General features: G+C 53.3%; 1 protein-coding gene and 1 long non-coding RNA gene across 2 annotated transcripts in view; both read left to right on the plus strand.

Moving 5' to 3' along the window:
* LOC135425922 (uncharacterized) overlaps positions 1 to 21,267 on the plus strand; it is a 337,473-nt gene that overhangs the window by 234,879 nt on the left and 81,327 nt on the right. The window lies entirely within an intron of this gene.
* EPHA8 (EPH receptor A8) overlaps positions 2,858 to 21,267 on the plus strand; it is a 49,837-nt gene continuing 31,427 nt past the window's right edge. Inside the window, exons 1-2 of the mRNA XM_064678697.1 lie at positions 2,858 to 3,143; positions 15,734 to 15,798. Of these exons, the coding sequence (XP_064534767.1) occupies positions 3,059 to 3,143; positions 15,734 to 15,798 (150 nt within the window). The 5' untranslated portion in view covers positions 2,858 to 3,058. The remainder of the gene's footprint in view (positions 3,144 to 15,733; positions 15,799 to 21,267) is intronic.

Consider the following 21,267-nt stretch of genomic DNA (forward strand, 5'->3'; position numbering starts at 1 on the left):
TGCACACGAGGCACATCCTGACCACAAAACCAAGTGTCCAGGGAAACCAGGGTGTCTGCCCCTACCCCCAAACCCCTTCAGTGCCCACTGTGTGTTCATTGCATCATGGTACACAGTTCACACCACCCCAGCACCCCTCTGCACCCTATTACACGTCATCCCCTCTTCCCAGAGCTGACAGTGTATCTGAGAAGCCTTCCATTCCCTGGGATGGATTTGGGGCGAGCTATTCCAGAGTCACTGTGTCTTGGCTCCTGCAAAGCCCCTTTACGCTCTGTGACAGTGCTCAACCAGTGCAGCTCCTCTGGGATGCTGGGTCACAGCAAAGCCAAAAGCTGTGGGGACATTCACTATCTAGTAGCTCTTGGCACTTTTGCAAGACTGGAGGATCCATGTTCCTGCAACACAGGAGGCTGGGATGGAATCAAGGGACTGGAGAGCCTGTGTGGGCAGCTGGGATGTGTTGAAGGTCTGCAGGGTGAATCCCTTGGAGCATGGCACTGAGAGCACTGTAAGACCAAAACTGGCTTCTGCCTCCCCAGAGCTTTGTCTCCAGAGCTTGGGACTGAGATCACTGAGTCATAGAACAGTTTGTGTTGAAAGGGACCTTGAAGACCATCTCATTCCAAACATCACTCAACAGACCAGGATGCTCCAAGCCCCATCCAACCTGGCTTTGAACAGTTCCAGGGATGGAGCAGCCACAGCTTATCTGAGTAATCTGTGCCAGGGCCTCACCACCCTCACAGGGAAGAATTTCTTCCCAATATCCCATCTAACCCTGTCCTCTGGCAGTGGGAAGCCATTTGCCCTTGTCCTGTCACTCCAGGCCCTTGTTCAAAATCCTTCTCCAGCTCTCTTGGAGCCACTTTAGGCACTGCAAGGGATTCTAAGGTTTCCCCTGTCATGGTTTGAGATAGTCCCCAAATCCAATTCCCTAGCTCCATCCCCCTCCCCTTCTCTTCTTCAGGCTGAACCCCTCCAGCTCTCCCAGCCTGTGTCTGTAGCAGAGGGGCTTCAGCCCTTGGAGCATCTTTGTGGCCCCATCTGGACTTGCTCCAACAGGTCCACATCCTTCTGATGTTGGGGCTCCAGAACTGGAGGCAGGTGGAATCTCACAAGAGCCAAGTGGAAGATGGTGGCAGTGGGAATGCTGTTCCTCTGGCATGCCTGGCTCTGCTTGGGCACTGGGAACAGAGGGCTGAAGAATCCAGCACTGAGCTGTGACAAGCCCTTTCAGCAGAAGGAGATTCCAGGTCAGAGTAGCAATGTGATAGCTGGTAGAAAATCTGCTCTCCCCACCAGCTGCAAGGGTGCAACTACTGGAGTGTCCTCTGGGGTTTCCTAGTGGCTTGGCACGATTTGGGAGACCATCAGCCCTAACCCCTTTGGTCCAAGGTCCACTGCAAAGATCACCATATAGCTGCACCCCTGGCCCCCCAGCACAGCTCAACCTCTGCCAGCTGCCTTAGGAATGTCTGGCGTCCTCCCTGTCAGCTGTGTCCCCGCCTGAGCCGCCCTGCAAGCCCATCCCATGATACCGCTGATGACAGGATCTCTCCAGCACTGCCTCTGGACCGACAGCTTCCCAGGCAGTCAGGGGAAAAAACCTGGAGGGACCTGAGGCCCTGTGCTGTTCCCAGGTCCTGGTGATGAGTGGTGCAGACGTGTCCCTGCAGGCACAATCCTCATCCGTTCTCAATGAGGAATTGTTGCCACCACATGCCGTGAGTTGGGCAGGGAGCCCCTCTCACTCCAGCACGTAGGAAGCTGCTGGTGGTGCCATGGGGTGCCCTGGCATGGGGTACAGCATCTCCAGGGAACACACTGGCATACAGGGTAGAATGGAGGGTGTGCAATACCCCTCCCACCCTGACCCCACTGAGCAAGTCTGAGGTGAGTTTTATCCAAGGTATGGCCTGACAGAGAGACAACAGAGAGAGATGCTCACCCTGCCCCATGTGCTTCGTCCTGGGGTGAGTTCCTGGGGCAGGGGAGAGCTGCAATCACACATCAGTCCCTGGCTATGAGTGCATAGAGGAAGGAGCAAATAGCCCCCTGCCCGTGGCATAGGTGGGAGTCAGCATCTGTGGTTACCACAGGCAGGTATTAGTGATTGTTCAGCATTTAGATGGGGAAGCAGTCGTGGCCGCTGTAGGGGGTCTGTTGACAGATGTCGAGTGTTTAATGCTGAGCAAGGTACTCACCTGGCTCGGCAATTCTGGCGGCTTCAAGCAGGAGGGATGCAGAGGCTGTGGGAAGGATGCTCTGTGCTCCCCAGGAAGCCCAGACCCCCTGTCACAGGGCATCGGTGCCCAGTGCCCGGCCTTTTATCCGCCTGGCACAACTGCTTTGTCCTCCCAAACTGCTTTGGAAAGACCGTCTCTCAGGTGGCCAGTGTGGTTGTAAACAGGGTGTTGTCAGTCCTGGCCCCGCTGTCCCCTGCTCCCACTGCCCTAAGTCAAGGGCAAGCAGACAGTGTCTATCCCAGAACTACGTGGCCTGTAAAGCATCAGGGTGGGGGGTGTCCTGCCTGTCTTCCCCAGCCATGCAAGGGGAGCACTTACAAGGGATTTTCCTCTCCGCACACCCCGGGACGGACGGGTAACCCCGTCCCCTTCACACCTGACCCCGACTGAGCGCAGAGCTCCCTCCTGCAGGGGCTGCAAGTTTGTGTCTCGCCGCAGCCGGCCGGGAGCAGCGAAGAGGGATGGGCGGCACGGGGAGCAGCGGGGACCGCTGGAGCATTGCGAGGGCGGGAGGACGAGTGAAAGTGGGGAGCGGGAGCCCGAGTGGGATGCCGGGTCTGGGTACAGCGTGCGCGTGTGGCGCGGGAAGGGGGGCTCGCTGCAGAGCCCACCCAGCCCATTGGCTTGCGAGCGGTGACGGGCAGGCTGCTCCCTCCCCGCTCGCTCGCCCGTGTGGCTGCGAGCAATGTGCGCAAAGTGCCTTTGCATTAGCCGGTGAGTGCCGTAGCTCTGGACAGAGGTAGCTCGCTCGCAGAGGTGCTGGGACGACAGAGGTGGCCCTGTCCCGCGCCTGGTGGCCCCGCCGGACCATGGCATGGGCACAGGGGGGTCTGACATCCTCGCTCTCCATCGTCATCACGTTGGCTGCCTGCCTCTCTGCCACCACCAGCGAAGGTAGGAACCGGGGTGGCCCTGGAGCGACGGGGCAGCGTTGGGGGGACCCACGGGATCGCTGCGGCTGTTTGGATGTGTCTGCCGGGCTTAGGTCTGCCGGGTTTGGCTTCTCCGTGCTCCCAGGGGAACGCAGCTCCAGGTTCCTGCCTGGCTGAGTTTGCTGATCCTGGAGCTTTTGCACCAGAGGCAAAACTTTGGAGCTGGGCAGGAAGACCTGATTCTGCAGCAATGCCGGCAGCTCTGCCTCCCTCCCCTGCCGGGGCTGTGCTGCAGCACGCAGGGGTGGCTGCAGAAGGGACGGGGATACCGGCACCAGCCCAGCCATGGCGATCCCCACCACCAGAGCTGGCAGCAGCACAGGGCCGTGCATGTTGGCCGAGCAGCATGGGCTGGGCTGGAGTGAGCAGGTGGGCATGGGCAGGTGTGCAGAGGATGCAGGGAGCTGGAAAGGGCACTCAGGTGGGAAACTTCTTGTGAGAGAAAGGGCTGGAAACTTCTGAAGTAGAAAGCAGGGATGCAGCCACGGATCCTCTCCCGACATCTTGGTGTCAGCCACATCAGGCCTGCTCCCTCCACCCGGCTGCTCTGCCCTGCTGCTGGCTGCCCTCATCCCTGGCCTTTGTCCACGTCCCTACTCTGGTGTCTCAGTTCTCTCTGAGAACTCGGCTTCGGCAGTGCTGCTCCTGCTCTTGCCACCCACCCGTTCTCCTGCCTCCCTCTGTGCTGGCAGCAGCGGCACGGCTGCTTCCTGGGTCTGCTGATCTTCATCACCAGAGATCTGCCGTTCCCGCTCCCGAGCGTGTCCTTGGCACTGGCAGCAGCATCCTTCCTCCCTTCTGCTGTGCCTGAGAGCCACGGCAGCTCTGCAGCGAGCCCTGGGGCCGGTGTCCCTACCCCATGCTGGCAGTGGCACCTCTCCCTTACCCTGCCCCTGCATCCCTGCCATCCTTCTGGCATGCTGAGGCCCATGGGCTGGCGCTGCTGTGCCTCATGTGCTTTGTGGTACCCCGCTGGGCCGGCTCCTTGTGCTCACTGCCGTCTTCCAACACACACCAGCACCTTCCTCCCTTCCATTCCCCATTTCCAGCTATTTGCTGGTCCTAACTCTGTTTTCTGCCCACTGTCCACTTCCTGGCCCTCCTCCTGCTCCTTTCCTCATCAGCTTTCCTGCCCGTGCAGGGAGATTGCATTGGGTCTCACTCCTGGGCATGGGCTATGAGGGTGCAGGATGGGGCCCCAGCACCCTGACAACTCCAGCCCTTGCCTGGTTTCTGCTCTGTGGTGCAGGATGCTGCCCCATGCCCCGAGCCCCGGGCACAGAGCAGTGCAGGACGCTGCCCATGCTGCCCTGGGCGCTGCAGCCCCACAAAGCCAAACAGCCCTGCCTGGGCTTGGCGGACCTCTAGCATGGACAAGCCAGGCTGAGGCCTCTTCGCTGTCTTCTGCAGAAGAGATCGCTGGCTGCTGGGGTGGATTTTATGGTGTCTGCCTGGACAGCCAGGCCTGAGTGCTGGGTGACATCAGGAGAAATTGTGGGGTGCTCCAGCAAGCTGTTGGTGCTCCGTCCTCCGCCCCTGAAGATGCTCCTGGCTCTGGATGCTGTGGATCCTGTGCCGTGGGACGGGGCAGCTCAGTGCCAGCCGGGCCCCGCAACACGGGCGGTGGAGCTGGGGATGTGGCTGCAGGCTCCTGCCAGCTCCCAGTGTCCCAGGGTGCTGGGATGGGCTGGGAGCAGCGCCCGTTCTGGGGCAGCTGTGGTGCCGGTCGTTGGGCCCCCTGCCACGGAGATGGGGCTGGAAATGTGGGGAGACACTGCAAAGTGCAGCCCAGCCCTGGGGTCTCCCACACTCCAGTTGTGCCAGGCTTGACCGCCCCATTCCTACTGCACATGGTGCACGCGGGCACGGAGCGGGGGCGTCGCCACGGCACCAGGGTGCCCCGCTGCCCGTCACCTCTGCCTGCTCCCACGGCCTCTCCGTGCCCTGCATCCCTGGCCGTGCTCCCTGGCAAACCCAACGCTGGTTTGAGAACCGCAGGGTAGAAAATTACAGCCGCAAAGCAGACTTCAGGCCGGGCGTGCTGCGCTTCGCATGCGCGTGTTGGGAGGCAATTTGTGTATAAAAACACGTATTAACCAAAAAAACGGCCTCAATCCCGAGTTTTTTCCTCTTCCAAGAGCTCCCAGCGCCTTTCCCTTTCCTGAAAGATTTGTTCCGAGAAGTTTTAAGCTCATATTTTTTTATTCCTTTCAGTCTTGCGTGCGGTGGGTACCCAAGAAATGGGAGGAAAAGGGAATCACCATTCCATGGGAATCCCCCATTTCGGCACAGCAGCCATTGCAAAATGCATCGAAAGCCAAAACTCAGATTTTTTTTTTTTATAGATTAGTGAAAATTTGCAGGATGTGGAAGATTGTTATTTGGAGTACTGTAAAAAAGATTTGTCTGAAATTGTCAAATTGCTTTAGAGCAGGGAAGTATAAAAGTTATTTTTAATAATATGAAGATAGTGTGAGAGACTAAAATATTTACACTGTTGCACACTGAGTTGCACAGGTGAAAATAATAAAGTGGGCGTTTTATATGATACCACAAATTGAAGTTAAATAATAAAATATGAAATATCTTTGTTGTATTGAAAGAAAATCAGATGAGCAGAAATTACCACATTTGAAGCTTGGGCGGGGGGTAAAAAAAATCATATTTTCTGCCAAAAAAAGGGCACTTAAATGCTGCTGCTGGGGTCTGCTTCCTCCGAGGTGATGCCCGTGAGGAAGGCGACCTTCCTCCCCATCACAGTGAGACCCCATGGCCTGCGGGTGAGCTTGAGTGGGACTGCCGTGCAGGAAAGGGGGATCTGGGACATCTCCCCCAGCATTTTGGGGCATGTAGGTCTGGACGAGGCGGACAGCAGGTGATAGGGATGTGGTGATGCACAGGGGAGGACGCAGAGCCGATGACAAGGGGATGCTTGTCTTCTCCTCGCACCACGGGTTTGGGGATCGAGGTGTTTTGTTCCTGCACTCAGCAGGGATGGGGTGTAGGAGAGCACCAGGATCCTTAGGAAAGCCCAGCCGCTTGCCGCGCTACCAAAACGGGGGCCACAGGAAGGGTCCGTGGCGGCCTCCCCCACTAATCTCTCATTGTAATCTCATTAATTGCCTCTCTGCTCAAACAGAAAAACTCATCTGCACATTTATTCAGTGCTACTTTCCTACCCCTCTGCAGCGACGCTGAAGTCGGGGCCGAGGGAGAAGCAAAGCGCTGAAAGGGAGAGGAAATCGCCTTTTCTGTGTTCAAAAGGCTGTGGGGATGTGTGTTCCTCTGCAAGAATAGGAAACAAGAGAGTTTAGGCATACAGACTTCTAGTGATGGGAGATGGAGAAGGATTAGTTTAAAACAGCGAGTTGATTCGGGCTACGCTTGTAAAAAAAAAAAAAAATAAAAATTTGGGGGTGTTTAATTTTTTTTATTTCTCCCCAAATGCTGATATAAAGCATTTGATATAAAGCATGCTGATATTGCATGATTTTAGGTAGGCTCACGGGGATATGTTTCTGGTGTCATCTTCATTTCCACCCTTCCTGTATTAGCAGCTCATAAAACTTCCGAAAATCAAGCCCCCAAATTTGCAGAAAAAAAATAAATAGCACGACAGCGCACAAAACACACCTGCTCTGTGAGGGTTTTCATTCCCCTGGAATTCTTGTTTCCTGAAATCGCGAGGAGTTTGTTTCCAGTGACAATAAATGGGCACCCATTTTGGCGACGGCGAAAATGGATCTGATGGAGCCCAATTTAAGTACAACCGAAAACCCGGTGAATTGCTGCACGGAAGAAAGAATTCCCTGGTTTTTTTTTCCTCGCTGAGAAATTATTAGAAAAATATTTTACCCAAAAGAAAAGCAAGAGCTCGGCGGCAAACCCCGGCCCCAAAAGATGCTCAGGGAGAGGAGGGAGAGAGGAGGGAAGGAGAGAGGCTCATCCCAGGCGTCCTGCCGGGGTTGGTGAGCGGGTCCTGGCAGGCAGGACCTGGGGAAGTGTGGGTTTCACTGAGACACCCCGACACCTCTGCTCTTTGTTCTGGCTGGGTCCTGTGTTCCGCCCGTGTCCTGTGTTCCGCCTGTCCCCGCTGGCCTCGCTGGCAGCCTTTGGTGCTGCCTTTATCTCCAGGGAACATCCATTCATATGATAACTCTATTCATACCCTGACAGTTTTTTGATAGTTCATTCTCCTAACCCAGCCTGTTTGCCTGGCCAACACTCAAAATGATTCCTCTGTCACAGGGAAGTGATTAACCCCTTCGGCCCTGCTGGTTCAAAAGTGAGTGGTGGGATCAGCCGGGCGTTATTTCCTTCAAAAATAAATAAACCCCCCCCGTGTCTTGCCCGCGCCGATGTGTGGCACTCGGGGTCATAAATAACAACATAAGATGCAACTCCTTAATTGATCAGATCCAGGCACACCAATAAAGCCTAATGAAGTGTGTTTGGCCCGGGAAGTGAGTCCAGAAAAGTATTCACCTTTTATCTGAAGGCATCCGCAAAAGCAGACCCAGCCCTGCCTTTAATAATCCCTTCCAAGGGCTCATCAGTCCCAGCCTTTAAAGATTGGCCCCCTCTTTCCCTAATACAAATTTGCCTGGCTTCACCTTCCAGCCATTTGTTCTTGTTAGGCTTTTCCTGCAGGATTAAAGAGCCCATATTTTTCAGCTGTGAGAGTGTGCTGAGCGCACCCGGGCACCTCTCAACCCTCGTGGGCATGAGCAGATTGGGCTCTGCAGGTTCCCTTCTGGGATATTTTTTTCCCTCCAGCCCCGGTATCATAGTTGTGCCTGTGGTGTTTTCTGCTCTGTCTCCAGTTTCTCATATTTAAAATGCTTATTTAACCACATCAGTGAGTGGCAACAAGCGCTGGCTGCAGCTGGATCGACCAGCTCTGTCCCAGCTCCATCCCAGCATCAACAATGAACAATGCCACAAGTCCCTGGATCCTTCCTTGGATGAAGTACCTTCTGTTTTATGTACCTCCCATGCAATTTTTAAGGACTTTTGTGATATTTAATTACCAGTGGTATGAGATATTCAGCCTGTCCCCTCAAACGCGGTTAGTATTGGTATTTTTGTCTGTGAAAATGTTCCATTTTAGAAAGCTATTTTTAAGAGAGCAAAGGCAAAAGCCTTTAAAAGAAATTATCTTGCTTTAAAAATGTCACTGGGGTACAAACAGCTCAGCACAATTTAGGGTGGCCAACTGGTGTGAGAGCAAAGACATCCTCAGAGAAATTAGGGAAAAAGCATCCGACAGCCTGAAAAACTGCCATGCAAAGCCCCTCCAGATAATCCAGATAAGCGAGCACATTTGTAAAACCCATGTTTCCCTAGTGAGGATTCCAGAGAGGATAACACTGAAATCTTTGCCAGGACTGCTGGGACACAGGGGTTCATGGGAAGGGCAGGGTGTCATTTTCGGGGTACTGCAGGGTTTGTCCTGCTCTGGGACTCCAGGATCTGAGACAGGCACAGGTCTCCAGCGCCCGAGTCACTGTGGATGGTATGGGAAGGGACAGTTCTATGTAAGAAATCTGCAAAATGCCAAACAGGCAGGAGACAACAGAGTGGACACGCGACTTACAGGTGGGGAGTGAGATGCTCTAGAAGCTTACCTGGCATGAGCTTCAATGCCTAAAAAATGCAGCAGAGGTCAGAAACCTCAGTGACCAGAGCTGAAAAAGCGTTTGTGCCAATTTTATTATACCCAACAGATGTGAGAAAAGAGAAGAGGGAGTCAGGTTTTGGCCATCCGGGACCTGGCTCATGTCACACCACACACACAACTGGTGTGAGGATTCTTGGACAAACCCTTCTGGACATGACTCCCATTTCTTCGAGTCTGTACCACATAGGTTTTGCTGACTGCAAGTAGAGGACATGTATTTTGTGCTAGAAAACTTCTGTATGGTTTTGAAAGGCTGTCATGGTATTGCATGGCTGGTGGCACGAGGTGTTTATTCTGTTCCTGTGCCTGGGTTTGGATGCAGGTTCAAGCTTCTGGGCTTGGGGATAGTGGTCAGGGATGCCAGGAGCTACCCTTTGTTGGCATGGGGGTTCAGTGGATCAGTTCTTGCAGGTCTTCAGCCAGATGAGATGCCAAGGGGTGGCTGTGCAAGGCACAGGCTCCTCTCTGCTGATGGATAGGGCCAGATTGTCTTGCCGTCCCTCAGGCTGGGGACACTGTGATGGAAAGGACTCGTGTGACTCCCAGATGGCCAAATCCAGACCTGGGGACACCAGTTGTGCCAAGCCCTCGAGGGTCCAGGGCCACAGGGACTCCAGTGCCTGTCCCTTTCCCAGCCTCACCATTGTTCTGCTCTTTCCTCTGCTCACATCAGACTGATGGAATTTCTTGCCTCCCTGACCTTTCTCACCCCTATCCCCAGAGCCTTCTCACCTCCTCCTCTGGCTTCTGCCCTGAATTACAAGTCCAGCCACCCCTTGAGCTCAAAATAGTTCCTTCCCCGCTGGCACAAGCTCCTGGACCAGCGACACGGAAGAATGTGCTCACCCCTCCCTCTGAGCCCCGTGTCTGGCTCCACGCACCCCGTCCTCAAGCCCTGGGACAGCCCAGGGGGGGTTGACATTTCCAGTCAGCTATTTATGTCCATCTCTGACCACACACTGCCTGCATTGAAACCTGTGAGTGCCACAGTGCAGAGATACACACCAGTACCGGGGACATACACACCAGTACCGGGGACATACACACCAGTACTGGGGATACACACCAGTAATGGGGATGCACACCAGTAATGGGGATACACACCAGTAATGGGGATACACACCAGTACTGGGGATACACACCAGTAATGGGGATGCACACCAGTACTGGGGATGCACACCAGTAATGGGGATGCACACCAGTACTGGGGATATGCACCAGTAATGGGGATACACACCAGTAATGGGGGTGCACACCAGTAATGGGGATGCACACCAGTAATGGGGATGCACACCAGTACTGGGGATGCACACCAGTAATGGGGATGCACACCAGTACTGGGGATATGCACCAGTAATGGGGATACACACCAGTAATGGGGATGCACACCAGTAATGGGGATGCACACCAGTAATGGGGATGCACACCAGTAATGGGGATATGCACCAGCACTGTAACACCCTGCCCAGCAGTGGGGAGCGTGTGGGCTTTCATTTGGGTCTCCTAAGCCAGTGTGCCCAGCTCTCCCTGTCTATCCCACTGCAGACAAGCATCAGGAGCCTCAAAGTGAGCAGGAAACACGACCATTTTACGTCTCTATTTTCTCACCCGTAGTTTTGAGAGGGAACATCTTTTTGCCGTTTGGCTTTTGATGTGCTTTTTTCTTTTTTTTTTTTTTTTCTTCTGGGAAATAAAAAAACCCTGCCCTATAATTTCAAGGTTTCTAGCTTTAGAAATACTTTATTCAGGGGTGTTTTGTTTTGTTTCATTTTTTTACATTATTTCACAACACCTCAGCCCTACCGCAGGTTATGCGCTGCACATTATCTCACATGATATCATGCAGGGGCTGGAAGGATCAGGTTGATAATTTTATTTTTAAAACCTGAACCGCAGCTTTTTATTAGCACTGATTGAACAAACAAGCTTTCTTCCTACATCAAAGTATCTCCTGCTCTGGGTATAGTGAAAAGGGGTGACCCTCTGGGCAGTCCTTATGGGCATTACCGCTCCTGATGCATTACAAAACGATATAGAATTAAATACAGAAAGTTCACAGCAACAATCTGGAGGTCTGAGAAGAAATCCTGAAATGGGAATTAGGGCATGGCCAAAAAGCAGCGCTGCTTTAGTTTGAAAATGTTTCTTTTTAGCTTGTTTTGGGTTTTCTTGGGGGGGGGTGGAGTTGTTTTGTTTGATTGTTTTTGGTTTATGGTTTGTTTTTTTTTTTTTCTGGTTGGTTGGTTTTTTTTGGTTTGGTTTGGTTTGGTTTTGGGGGGGAGGGGTTGTTGTTTTTGTTTTTTTTTTTTCCCCAGCCTGATTCTGGCATTTCCAGTAGTGTGGAAATCCTGCATTTGGTGACATTTTTTTTTAGATCTACCCACATTGCTTTTCTAAACTCCTTCTCTGGGCAGCTGAGGCCGGTGGGTGCTGAGGTGAGCACCATCCCTGCTGTGTCCTTAGTCTGTGCAGCCTTGTGGATGAGCAGCTGCTGGACAAATCCCACCTGGATCCAGTCTTTGGTCTGGCAGAGCAGCACCCCAGTGCTGCAGTGCTGACCCAGGTTTGTGGGGAACATTCCCTGTGCACAGCTCCCAAATGGAGAAAGCTGACCTACCCCCCAGGCTTGCTGCTCCTCTCTCTGAGCCCCAATGCTTGGCCTCCCATGTTGGGGAATAAATGGTTATTTTTCACTCCTTAAAGATAAATATTGTCCCAGGGATCAGGAAGCTGAAAGTGAAGCTTCCCGTCCTTTCCTCCTACCATGTTCCAAGGCCAGTAAGACACAGCTTTGTGTCTCAGCTTTGCCTCACAAGTTGGAAAGGTCGTGGCTGGCTATTCAGCAGGCTCTTGGATTAAACAGTGGGACACAAACAGCTGACCCAGCCCGGCCCCATCTGCCCCTTCAAAGTCCTGCCCGATCTTACAGGAAATGAATGCCACTGGCTCTCGTTCCCCTTCTCTCAGGGAGCCTTCCCTGTCCCTTTCCCATACCCTGACTTTCTTCCTGCTGTGGATAACCCTCCCTGGGTTGTCCCCCCCTGGAATGGGGCTGGTGTGGGGTGTGCAGACCTGCTTGGGGCCGCAGAGCTGAGCCTGCAGGTCTTTGGGCAGCGGGGAGCAGGAGTGCCAAACCGTGCTGATAAGGGTTTAATTACCGATGCAAAAGGCGTTGTTGCATGGGGGGGGAGCCTGGCTGTGAATCTTGGGAGGCCTTTGAAGTTGTGATGGAGAGGAACTGAAGCCCAAGGGAACAGGGCTGCTCCCACTGACCCTTCCTCCCCACGCCTGCGCTACAAAGCCCCTGCCTAGGAGGGAGACGGTGGAGTAATTAGAGGAGGGACTGCAGTGGGTTAACAATTAGTGAGGGTGCTCGGAGCTCTCTTTGGTCCCCCACTGCTCTTCCAGAGGCTGGGGCTCAGCACATCCCCCAGCATGTCAGCCCCAGACTTGTTTCACCACCCCACCATGCGCCCCTGGGTGGGCTGAAGATCCACGTGCTCCCTTAGATACCATGAGCCCATTTCTGAGCCTAGGACACTTGGATGTGAGACCCCGAGGTGCTGATGCATCTGTTTGTAGGGATGTAATACAGCCCTGCAGGAGCTGTGGCCACCAGTGCAAGTGCTGGGAAGGATATCTGAGCACTCACTCTTTATAGATGATATAGGTATAAATATAGATATTGATAGAGATATAAATGATACAGATATAAACATAGATATAAGATACAGGTGTAGATATATGACAAGAGATAGATGGCTCCAGGAAAAACTCACGTCCTCTGGATGCTAGTCCCTGCCTCAGCTTCCTCTCTCATCCCAAGCGGTGTTTGGGATTTGGTAGATATGGGTATGGATACAAAATAGGTACAGATCCAAAAATAAAGGTAGAGGTAGAAATACAATATACATATACATCATATACAGATTCATACACTTTGACTCCTGTCTAATCTGTGGCTATGAGGCTGCAACGTGCACTACTCACACCCCATTACAACTTTATGCAGCAAGAGGGTCTGCCTTACGTGAGGCTCTGTCTCCAGACCCCAGTTGGTGCTGGGAAGCAACCTGCTCACTCCTAGGTGCTTCCATTTGAAAGGGCAATCAGGCTTGACAGCTTTTCCACCAGGGCGAGAATTTCCCCTGACACCTCCTGGTGTTTTGGCTCAATGCGCCGAGGCAAGGCCAAGGCACAGAATAGGGGAACGACAAAATGGTGCTCGGGAAGACAAAATGGAGCTCGCAGTTTGAGACTGATACGTGCAGACAGTCCATAACATCAAACAGAATCGCCCAGCTGTAGGAGAGGGAGGTCTCCCAAACCGGCACATTTTCTGGGGAAAAAAAAAAAAAAAAAAAAAAAAAAAAAGTTTCAGCTGAAAGGGGTCCTTTGTGGGGGTCTCTCTCGCCCTCCGGCAGCGAGGGCGGGCTCTGAGCGTCGCCCCTGGAGAACCTGCGAGGGGCTGGACGGGCACTTGTCGCATGGTCCCCTCCAGAGCTGGGCTGTAGCCTGGTCTGTAACAGGTTGGGTTTTGGGAGGCTGTTGGTCTGCCTGTATCCCAGCACAGCACGTCGCAGCGCTGCTGGATGGCCACTTGTATCCAGAGATGTGTGTGCTATACCGGGAGTTAACGCAAGAGCTCTCGGGCACGCGATGCCTTTATGTTTGTACAGAGCCTGCCACAGTGGGCTTAATGCACAGGGCTCCCGTGTGCTTGGCTGAACTGCTTGTGAGAGAGTAAAAGAAATAGCTTATCCCTCTTCCTGCAAAGGGGCATGAGGAATCTGACCACGGATGCAAGATGGTGGGCACCAAAGCACCCACAAGGAGACAACTCCTCCATCTCTGTGGGACTGGGTGAAAACAACATGGTCAGCATATGGGTGTGGCAAGGAGGCTCCAGCTTGCACACACCGCTGTGCAGACAAGGCTGGGGTACACCCCACTATGTGGTCTCAACATTGTTCCTCACGACATGATGCTCCCACTGGATCCCAGTCCATGCAGGCTCCTCGTGCTGCCTGGGGAGCAGTGGGAGGCACCCACGTCCACTGCAGAGCATCTCGGCGTGGGAAAGAGGGTGCGGAGACCACGGTGGGGAGGGGAGAGAGGGTCTGTGAAAACTGCCCCCTCCCTGCAACCTGCCTGCTGAGGGTCACCAGGACCGTGCTCCTGCACTGCGAGCAGGGAAACTCCCAAACCTGGGCTCCTGCTGGGCGAATTACCCAGGGAAAATAGGCAGAAAATCTTCAGATTAACAATAACAAATAAAAATGGATTTGAGATCTTCGAGGTAATTACTCCATACTGAGGGCAAGGGGCCTCCTTAGCAGTGGGAGCAGTGCCGCGCGGGGAGTGGAGGGGCTCAGCCTGCTGTTGGGCCAATGGAGCCACACAAGAAACCCTGGAAATTCTTTCAAATTGTTCTGCTAACATTAATAAATGCCTCAAAAGCTCCTAATCTGCTCTGTCAGAAGCATGACGTACGGGTGTTTCACAGCCAGCTCACGTCTCTGCTCCTCTCTCCCCCCCTCTCCTTCCCTGCCTGGTAATAGTAAATGAAAGTGGCACCCGTTCCTCGGGCTGCAGGGACCAGCCTCACGCTGAGCTCGGGCTCTGCCAGGGCTGGAGCTGCTGTCCTTATGTGCCCCATCCCCGCTGAGACAAAGCTGGTCCTTGCACCAACACCAGTGTCCCTCCAGAGCCCAGGGACCAGCCCAGACCTGGTGCTGCAGAGGGATGCTGTGACAAGGTGCCTTGAGGTCCAGTTTGAAGCTGCTCAAGGGTGAGGAAAGGCAGCCAGCATGGGCACAGCACCTTACTGGGTGGCTGCAGGACAAGGAGCAACAGGGAAAGCTGGAGGCACTGGGGGCCCTGTGGGAGGCTGGTGCTGTTGAGGGGTGATGAGGCATCAGGGTGCTGGTGCCCACTGCACTCACTCCCAAGGGTCAGGGCACCCTCTCCCAAGCCTCCATCCCTCTGAATCTGCACTGCAGAGCTGGGGCTTGGGCTCCTTCCTCAGGTGCTGAGCAAGTCAGGGGGTTATCAGGCATTGGCAAGGCTCTCCTCTGCCTGGTGCTGTGGGATCTGGGTGTGGGGCTCGGATGACTGAGGCAGCAGGGCCATGGCATCCTGCTTTCCCCCACTGCTGACACTGCACAGGTTTCCACAGGAAGCTCCTGAGCACATTCAAAGTCGTCCTCACTTCTCCCCCCCCACAAGCTGCTCTCCTCTTGCAGTTTGCCTGTGGCTCCTCGTTAAGCTGGGCTCCCAGTGGTGGCAGGGATTTGCAAGGTTTGGCTTTGATGGACCTCTCCAGTGGGGTGTCAGCCAGGACCATGGGGGGTCACTTTGTGCTGGAGCCAGGCACTGCAGTGTGCAATTACAGCAGCTGCTGGAGCACAGACTTCAAACCAGGGATGCTGGGAGGGAGCTGAGCCTAAAGGGCTTCCAGAGGAGAAGTGTCCAACTGAGGAACGACGCTCCAGTTGCATCAGTGTTGGCCCAAGGTGGGAATGGTTGACAACCTGGTGTTGGAAGTTTGTTTCCACAGCCCCTCCTTGCTTTGCATTCCCTCTGACCTGCTGTTTGCAGCCCACTCTCCTCTAAAAGGTTGCACTGCTCTGTTGTAGAGCCTGGACTCAACTCTGTCCTGATCAACCAGCTCTGGGCAGCATCACTTGTTGCCATCCCCTCATCCATGCCTTCCTCACGTCCAGCCAGGCAGTCCCTGCCAGCAGACTGATGGGGGGGGAACATTCAAGCAAGTGTCATGTGTGGAGGGGGTTCTTGGTGCCTCGGCTCCTCACCCCTTGGAGATGGGGACAAAGCTTTCTAACACAGCCTTTTGCTCCTGTGTTTTCCAGTGAACTTGCTAGACACGTCAACAATCCCGGGGGACTGGGGCTGGATGACTTATCCCTCACATGGGGTAAGTATGAAGCGGCTGTTGGCACAGAGGGAACTCAGTGGGACAGGTCACTGTGGGTCCCTGTGGCAGGGGGTCAGGGGATGGACAGGGAATGGACATCTCAGCCCCAGGTCAGTGCTTATGGGACAAAGAGACAAAGTCTGTTGGGAAAATGCCAGCCTAAAATACTAGCAGTGGGAAGCAGCTGTTTTGGAAATGCCATTTAACCCTCCATGTCCTCTGCTAGGGACCAGGTTGTCACCAGGTCCTGAGTTTTGAGGGGACTCAAGAGGTGGGACTCATGCTAAGAAGCATCTCATTCTTTGCTGCATCAGAGGGAACAGCCATGAACAACTGGGAAGCTCCCAACTGCCTGTAATCAGAGAAGTTTCTGTGGGAACTGGGCAAAAGGGTGAGGGGGCCTCCCCTGCAGATGGTTCCTGATGGGGAATGGGGATGCAGACACAAAGCCCTGTGGTGTGGCTGGGAGGGACGTCGGGGTGGTGACCCCCACGTGAGCCTGCCATCTACACTGGTTGGATCCTCTCCCCGTGCCCCCTTCACTTGCCAGATTTTTCTGCTGCAGGAGCTTTCTGGAAATAGAGTTCCAGATGTCAGAGTGACCTGGCTGGAAGGATTTTTCTCATTCATTTAGAGAACAGAAACAATCCCATAAATACCCACAGGACCTACTGCAAGGCACAGTGGGGCTTGCTGCTGGCACGAAACGTGCAAAATTGGGGTGCCTACCTGGCTGTTGCTACTGTTTTGATTTTTCATGTCCATTCTTTTTCATCCTTTCTCTGAACTAAACGGTCCTAATCTTTTCAATTCCACCTCCCACAGAAATCTTCCCAGGCCTCTAATAATTTTCATTGATCTGTTGCTTGAGATTTTCAGTCCCTGCGCTGCTTGAGCAGGAGTGATCAGAACGGTGAATTCATAATAATACCAATGATCAGATTTCTATCAGGCTTTATCGTATATGTAAATATATTAAATTGTTAACTCAGCTCTAATTTTAGCAGTTAGCTGTTGCAAATGAGTGTCCTGGGAATGTAATAGATTGAGAGGTACAAGGTCAGAGGGGACCGCGGAACTAATGTGATGTGATCTCCTGCATAAACACAGGCCTTCAGGCCTGTCAGTTCATTCAGCTCTCAGAGCAGCCCAGCTTTTAGGAGAAAACATCCTTGGCTGCAAAATTGCCAGTGCTGGTAAATACTCCAGGTCCTGTGGTGATGCTGTTAACAGGCCCCTGTTAAAAACCCATCGCTATGAGGGTGTGCCTGGCTTTGTCTCCAGCCACCAGACTTTCCTCTGCCACTGCCTGCATGAGGCAGATGTTGTCCTCTTCATGGTCATCCACAGGCTGCCCTTGGTTGTGTGGATCTCTGTCCTGTCTCTACTCAGCTGTCATCTCATTTCAGCCCTGCTGCCAAAACCTGGCACCCTGGAGGAGCTCAACACACCTTCAGGGAGTCGGGGACCAGGGCTTCCTCTGCTCCCCTGGGAAGGAGAACTTTTCTGGGATTTTCTGGGAGTCAGGGATGTTTTCCTCTGTCCACATCCAGTGCTCTGCCTTTCATCACTCCCTAGGCAATTCCTCCGCATAGTCAGATCCTCTGCCACTCACAGACTGCCCAAGGCTCTCCTTCTGGATCCTCTTCCATGAGTCCAGCTCTCCTGATGCCTCTGTGACCCCATCTCCAGGCCCATTGCCTGCTGTCATGCAGGTGGGACCCATTGCATCACCGAGGGGACCTGGGTGAAGATGAATCCACCTGAGCTGGTTGTTCTGGGCATGGCCTTGCACTCTCAAAGCAGACAAAGGATTGAGCCCAAAGGAGCCTCATTCTCACCACATCAGGGACTTCCACGGGTGGTTAAGGTGCAGCATCCTGTACTGCACATTCACAAATCCAGGGGATGAATCCAGGGGATGAATCTGGGGTCCCAACTCATTTGAGCTGTCAGGTGTCATGCACTGGATGACCACAGGGTGCTGGGGCTGTGTCTCAGGGCAGTCAGTGCTGTGCTGCTCCTCTACAGCAGGTGCCCAGCAGCCCTTCACCAGCAGCTCCTGAACACTAAATACATCTAAAGTCTCCATCTTATTAGTGATGTTTGCTAAAAATATGCAATAATAATAAATAACAAATATAATAAATAATAAAAAGGGTGCAGGATTTCCTCACAGTGTATCTGTGCCATCCACAGACAGACACAGCATCCTCCTGCCAAGGGAGAGCATTGCTGACCCTGCCTCCCTAGCTGAAGTCATGTTTGTTTTGCTTTACCCACATCTCCATTTTCCCCCAGGGCCACCACATGGGTGACACTGGGAGGTGGGTAGCTCTGCCTGGGTCTTTGCAGGGCACTAAGCAGCACAGAGCCTTGGTCCCCAGCCTGAGGAGCCTCAGGAAGGGACTTGTGTCTGCTAGCTCACTGCCCAGTGCCCTACAGCTTTCTTTTCCAGCACCTGCACGTTCTGTCCCACCTCTCTGTGTCTTCTGGGGATGCCAGAGGAAAGGCAGCAGCCTCAGAGGTTTCCTCCTCTGGACTGGTTGATCCCAGAGCTGCCCACACAGTCAGGGCAACAGCCCAAAGCATCAGCACTGCAAAACTGGAAGGGTGCCACCCACAAAGTCCTGATGTTTTCATCCCAGCTGAGGGCAAAGTGAACTTGCCTCACTGGGAGGTTGTTTCCCTTCTTGGTGTGCTGTGGACCAGCAAGAGTGGAGGAGCAGGGGCTGGGAGCAGTGGGCATGGTGAGAGCCAGCAGAGCTGTGGGCCCTGGGCAGTGTCAGGCCATCAGGGAGCCACGCCTGGCCTGTTTTGACATTTTCCCTTGCCAGACAATTAACTGAGGGGTAATTGGCTGTAATTGCTGCTCAGGGGTTTAATCGCAGCCCCCCCTCACCTCCACCCTGGAGACACGTGCAGGAAGGGAAGGGTCACCGGGAGCGTCCCTGTCCCGCGGGCTGCGGCTCCTCTCAATTAGAACTTCAAAGGGCTCCCAGGAGCTTTTCAGCTCGCTCCTTTCCCAGAACAATTCCCTTTGCATTGAAAATTAAACTCTTATCAGTGCCCGTCAAAGAGGCTGCCCCTTCCCCTCCCACACCTCCCCCTGTCCCAGTTCTCCCCAGCAAAATGCCCCAGTGCCCCAGTGCCTTTCTCTCCCCTCTCCTTGCTCGGCACATGACCCTCTGGATCAGAGGGGGCCTGATGGGCCCCTTTGCAAATTGCTTTTCTACTGACTAATTAAAATGCTGATGAGATAAGTCAACATATTATTAATAATTATTGTATCATCTACTTTGATTTACAAAGTCAAACAGGAAATGATTTTGTTCAGACACAGGGTATCTAAGGAGCTCGAGTGATGCCTTGCAAAAGCTTATTAAAACGGGAGCACCTTGAGTGCTGGAGAAAGGCCCCCCCATGCTGCCTGTGACCCCACATCAGCACCTCCATGCTCTGGCCCCACAACAGCCCCCTCACTGCAAGGGTTGGAGTCAGCCCAGAGGGCTGGTGGGCATCTGCCACCCAGGCAGCTGCCTCTACACCTATCACAGAATCATGGAATGTCCTGAGCTGGAAGGGACCCACAAGGGTCATCGAGTCCAGCTCCCAGCCCTGCACAATTCCCAGCAATCCCACCTGGCATATTCCATGTTGGCTTTGTTGGTGGAAGCACCAGGAAAGACCTTCAGAGGAGGTTTGCAGCTCCCCATCTCTGCCCCTTCTGCTCCTCCTAAAGGGATGTATCCCGAGGCCCCTGGGCACAATTAGCCAAGAATGCTCCTCCCTCACCCTACAGTGCTCAGGGAGAAAACTGTTAGAGAGGCACTAGATTTGCTGAAACACCCAGCTGAGAGCACAGATGAGCCTGTAGGATTGTTTCCCAGCAGTGTTTGTGCATCAGGGACGGGGATTTCACGGTGCTGTAAATGTCCTGGGACTGAGCTGTTTGCAGAGCAAAGCCTATGCACCAGGGGATTTCTTTTGCCTGGCTATGGTCCTGCAGCCAACAACCAGTTCATGGCTTGGATGCACCTTGTCTGTCACAGAGCTTGGGGACCCTTTGCCCCAAGCCCACCCTGTAAAACACCGGCCCCCAGTCCAAGCTGCTCCGTGTCCTTGGCACTTCAACTCCCTTCAGGGTCATTTCTTTCTCCTCAGAGCACCAAGAGATGTTGGGGTTCTCCCATCTGCCAAGGCCATGTCTCTGCCCTCCCTCACTTTGATGTCCTTGTTGCATTTCTTGTGTTTCTCTTCCAAGCTGAAGCCTCTGCCTGGATCCAGGAATATCAGCAAGTTACAGCTCAAGCTGCGGTGAAATTAATTTTCTTTGAAAAAAAAAAAAGATGGGTTGGAAGGGAACATTGGAAAATAAAGATTTAAACTAGTAATTGAGATAAAAGCTCATCTCCCAGTGCTTGTTCAGTAAATGCTGGGTTATTGCTAATTCCCCAGATGCTGGTCACTACCAGGAGTTAATCACCTGCAGTGAAGCTCAGGGTAGTTAACTGCCTGACAAATCCCTCCTTAGCCACAGCAGTGACTGATTTCATGGGGATTATCTCCATTAAGGCCTCCCATCTGATGATTTATAGCTGCAATAACATCCTTCTCTTTTTTTTGTCTCCCAGTAACAGTGGTGTGAGGGACCTGGCAGCTCCTGGGGAAGTGCTGTGGTTCACTGGGAAGGAAAGTGCTGGATGTCTCAGTGGCCACAAAAGCATTGCTATGCCAGGCAGACCTGGCATCCCTCCTGGAAGCTGTCCCAGGACTAGGGAGACCTTGTCCCTTGGCACTGCAAGGATGGTGGGAGGTTGAGCTGCTGCTCCAGGGGGACACAGTCCATCCTCCACTCCTCCTCCTTCTCCTCGGCCGTGCCACACAGGCCCTAGGAGACTTCTAAGACCTTGCTCAGCTGCCCACATATCTGGTGTTTGCATCTTTTGCCTTTCATAATCTGGCAATTTTTTTTTACAACCGGTGTTGACTTTAATTTAAACTATTAGGCAAAAGCCCTGAGTGCAGATGCAATCATGTTTCCCCCCCCCCAGGGCACATGTGCTCACCATGTTAATTATGATGTCCTCATTTCCGTCTCACTGGGGGATCTTATCGCAGTGGATGGGCCGAGCTGAGCTTTGGTTAATAAAACCACTTCAGCCCATCAGCTGGTGATGCTGGGGGTGTGCACAGGGCCTGCACTCCTCATCCAGTGGTACCCAGAGCCACAGACACCTCTCCCTGCCCATGGAGCCTGTAACTGAGGTGAAACAGAAAACCCCCTCCAGTCACAGGGATTCCTGAAGCAGGTCCCTCCACCCCCCCGTTGGTATCTGAAAGGGCCTACAGGAAGGCTGTAGAAGGACTTTTAGCAAGGTCAGGCAGTGATAGGATAAGGGAGAATGGCTTTAAGCTGAAGGAGGGTAGATTTGGATTGGATGTTAGGAAGAAATTCCTTCCCGTGAG

The sequence above is a fragment of the Pseudopipra pipra genome, chromosome 22 (assembly GCF_036250125.1).
Source record: "Pseudopipra pipra isolate bDixPip1 chromosome 22, bDixPip1.hap1, whole genome shotgun sequence".
Classification (NCBI taxonomy): Eukaryota; Metazoa; Chordata; class Aves; order Passeriformes; family Pipridae; genus Pseudopipra; species Pseudopipra pipra.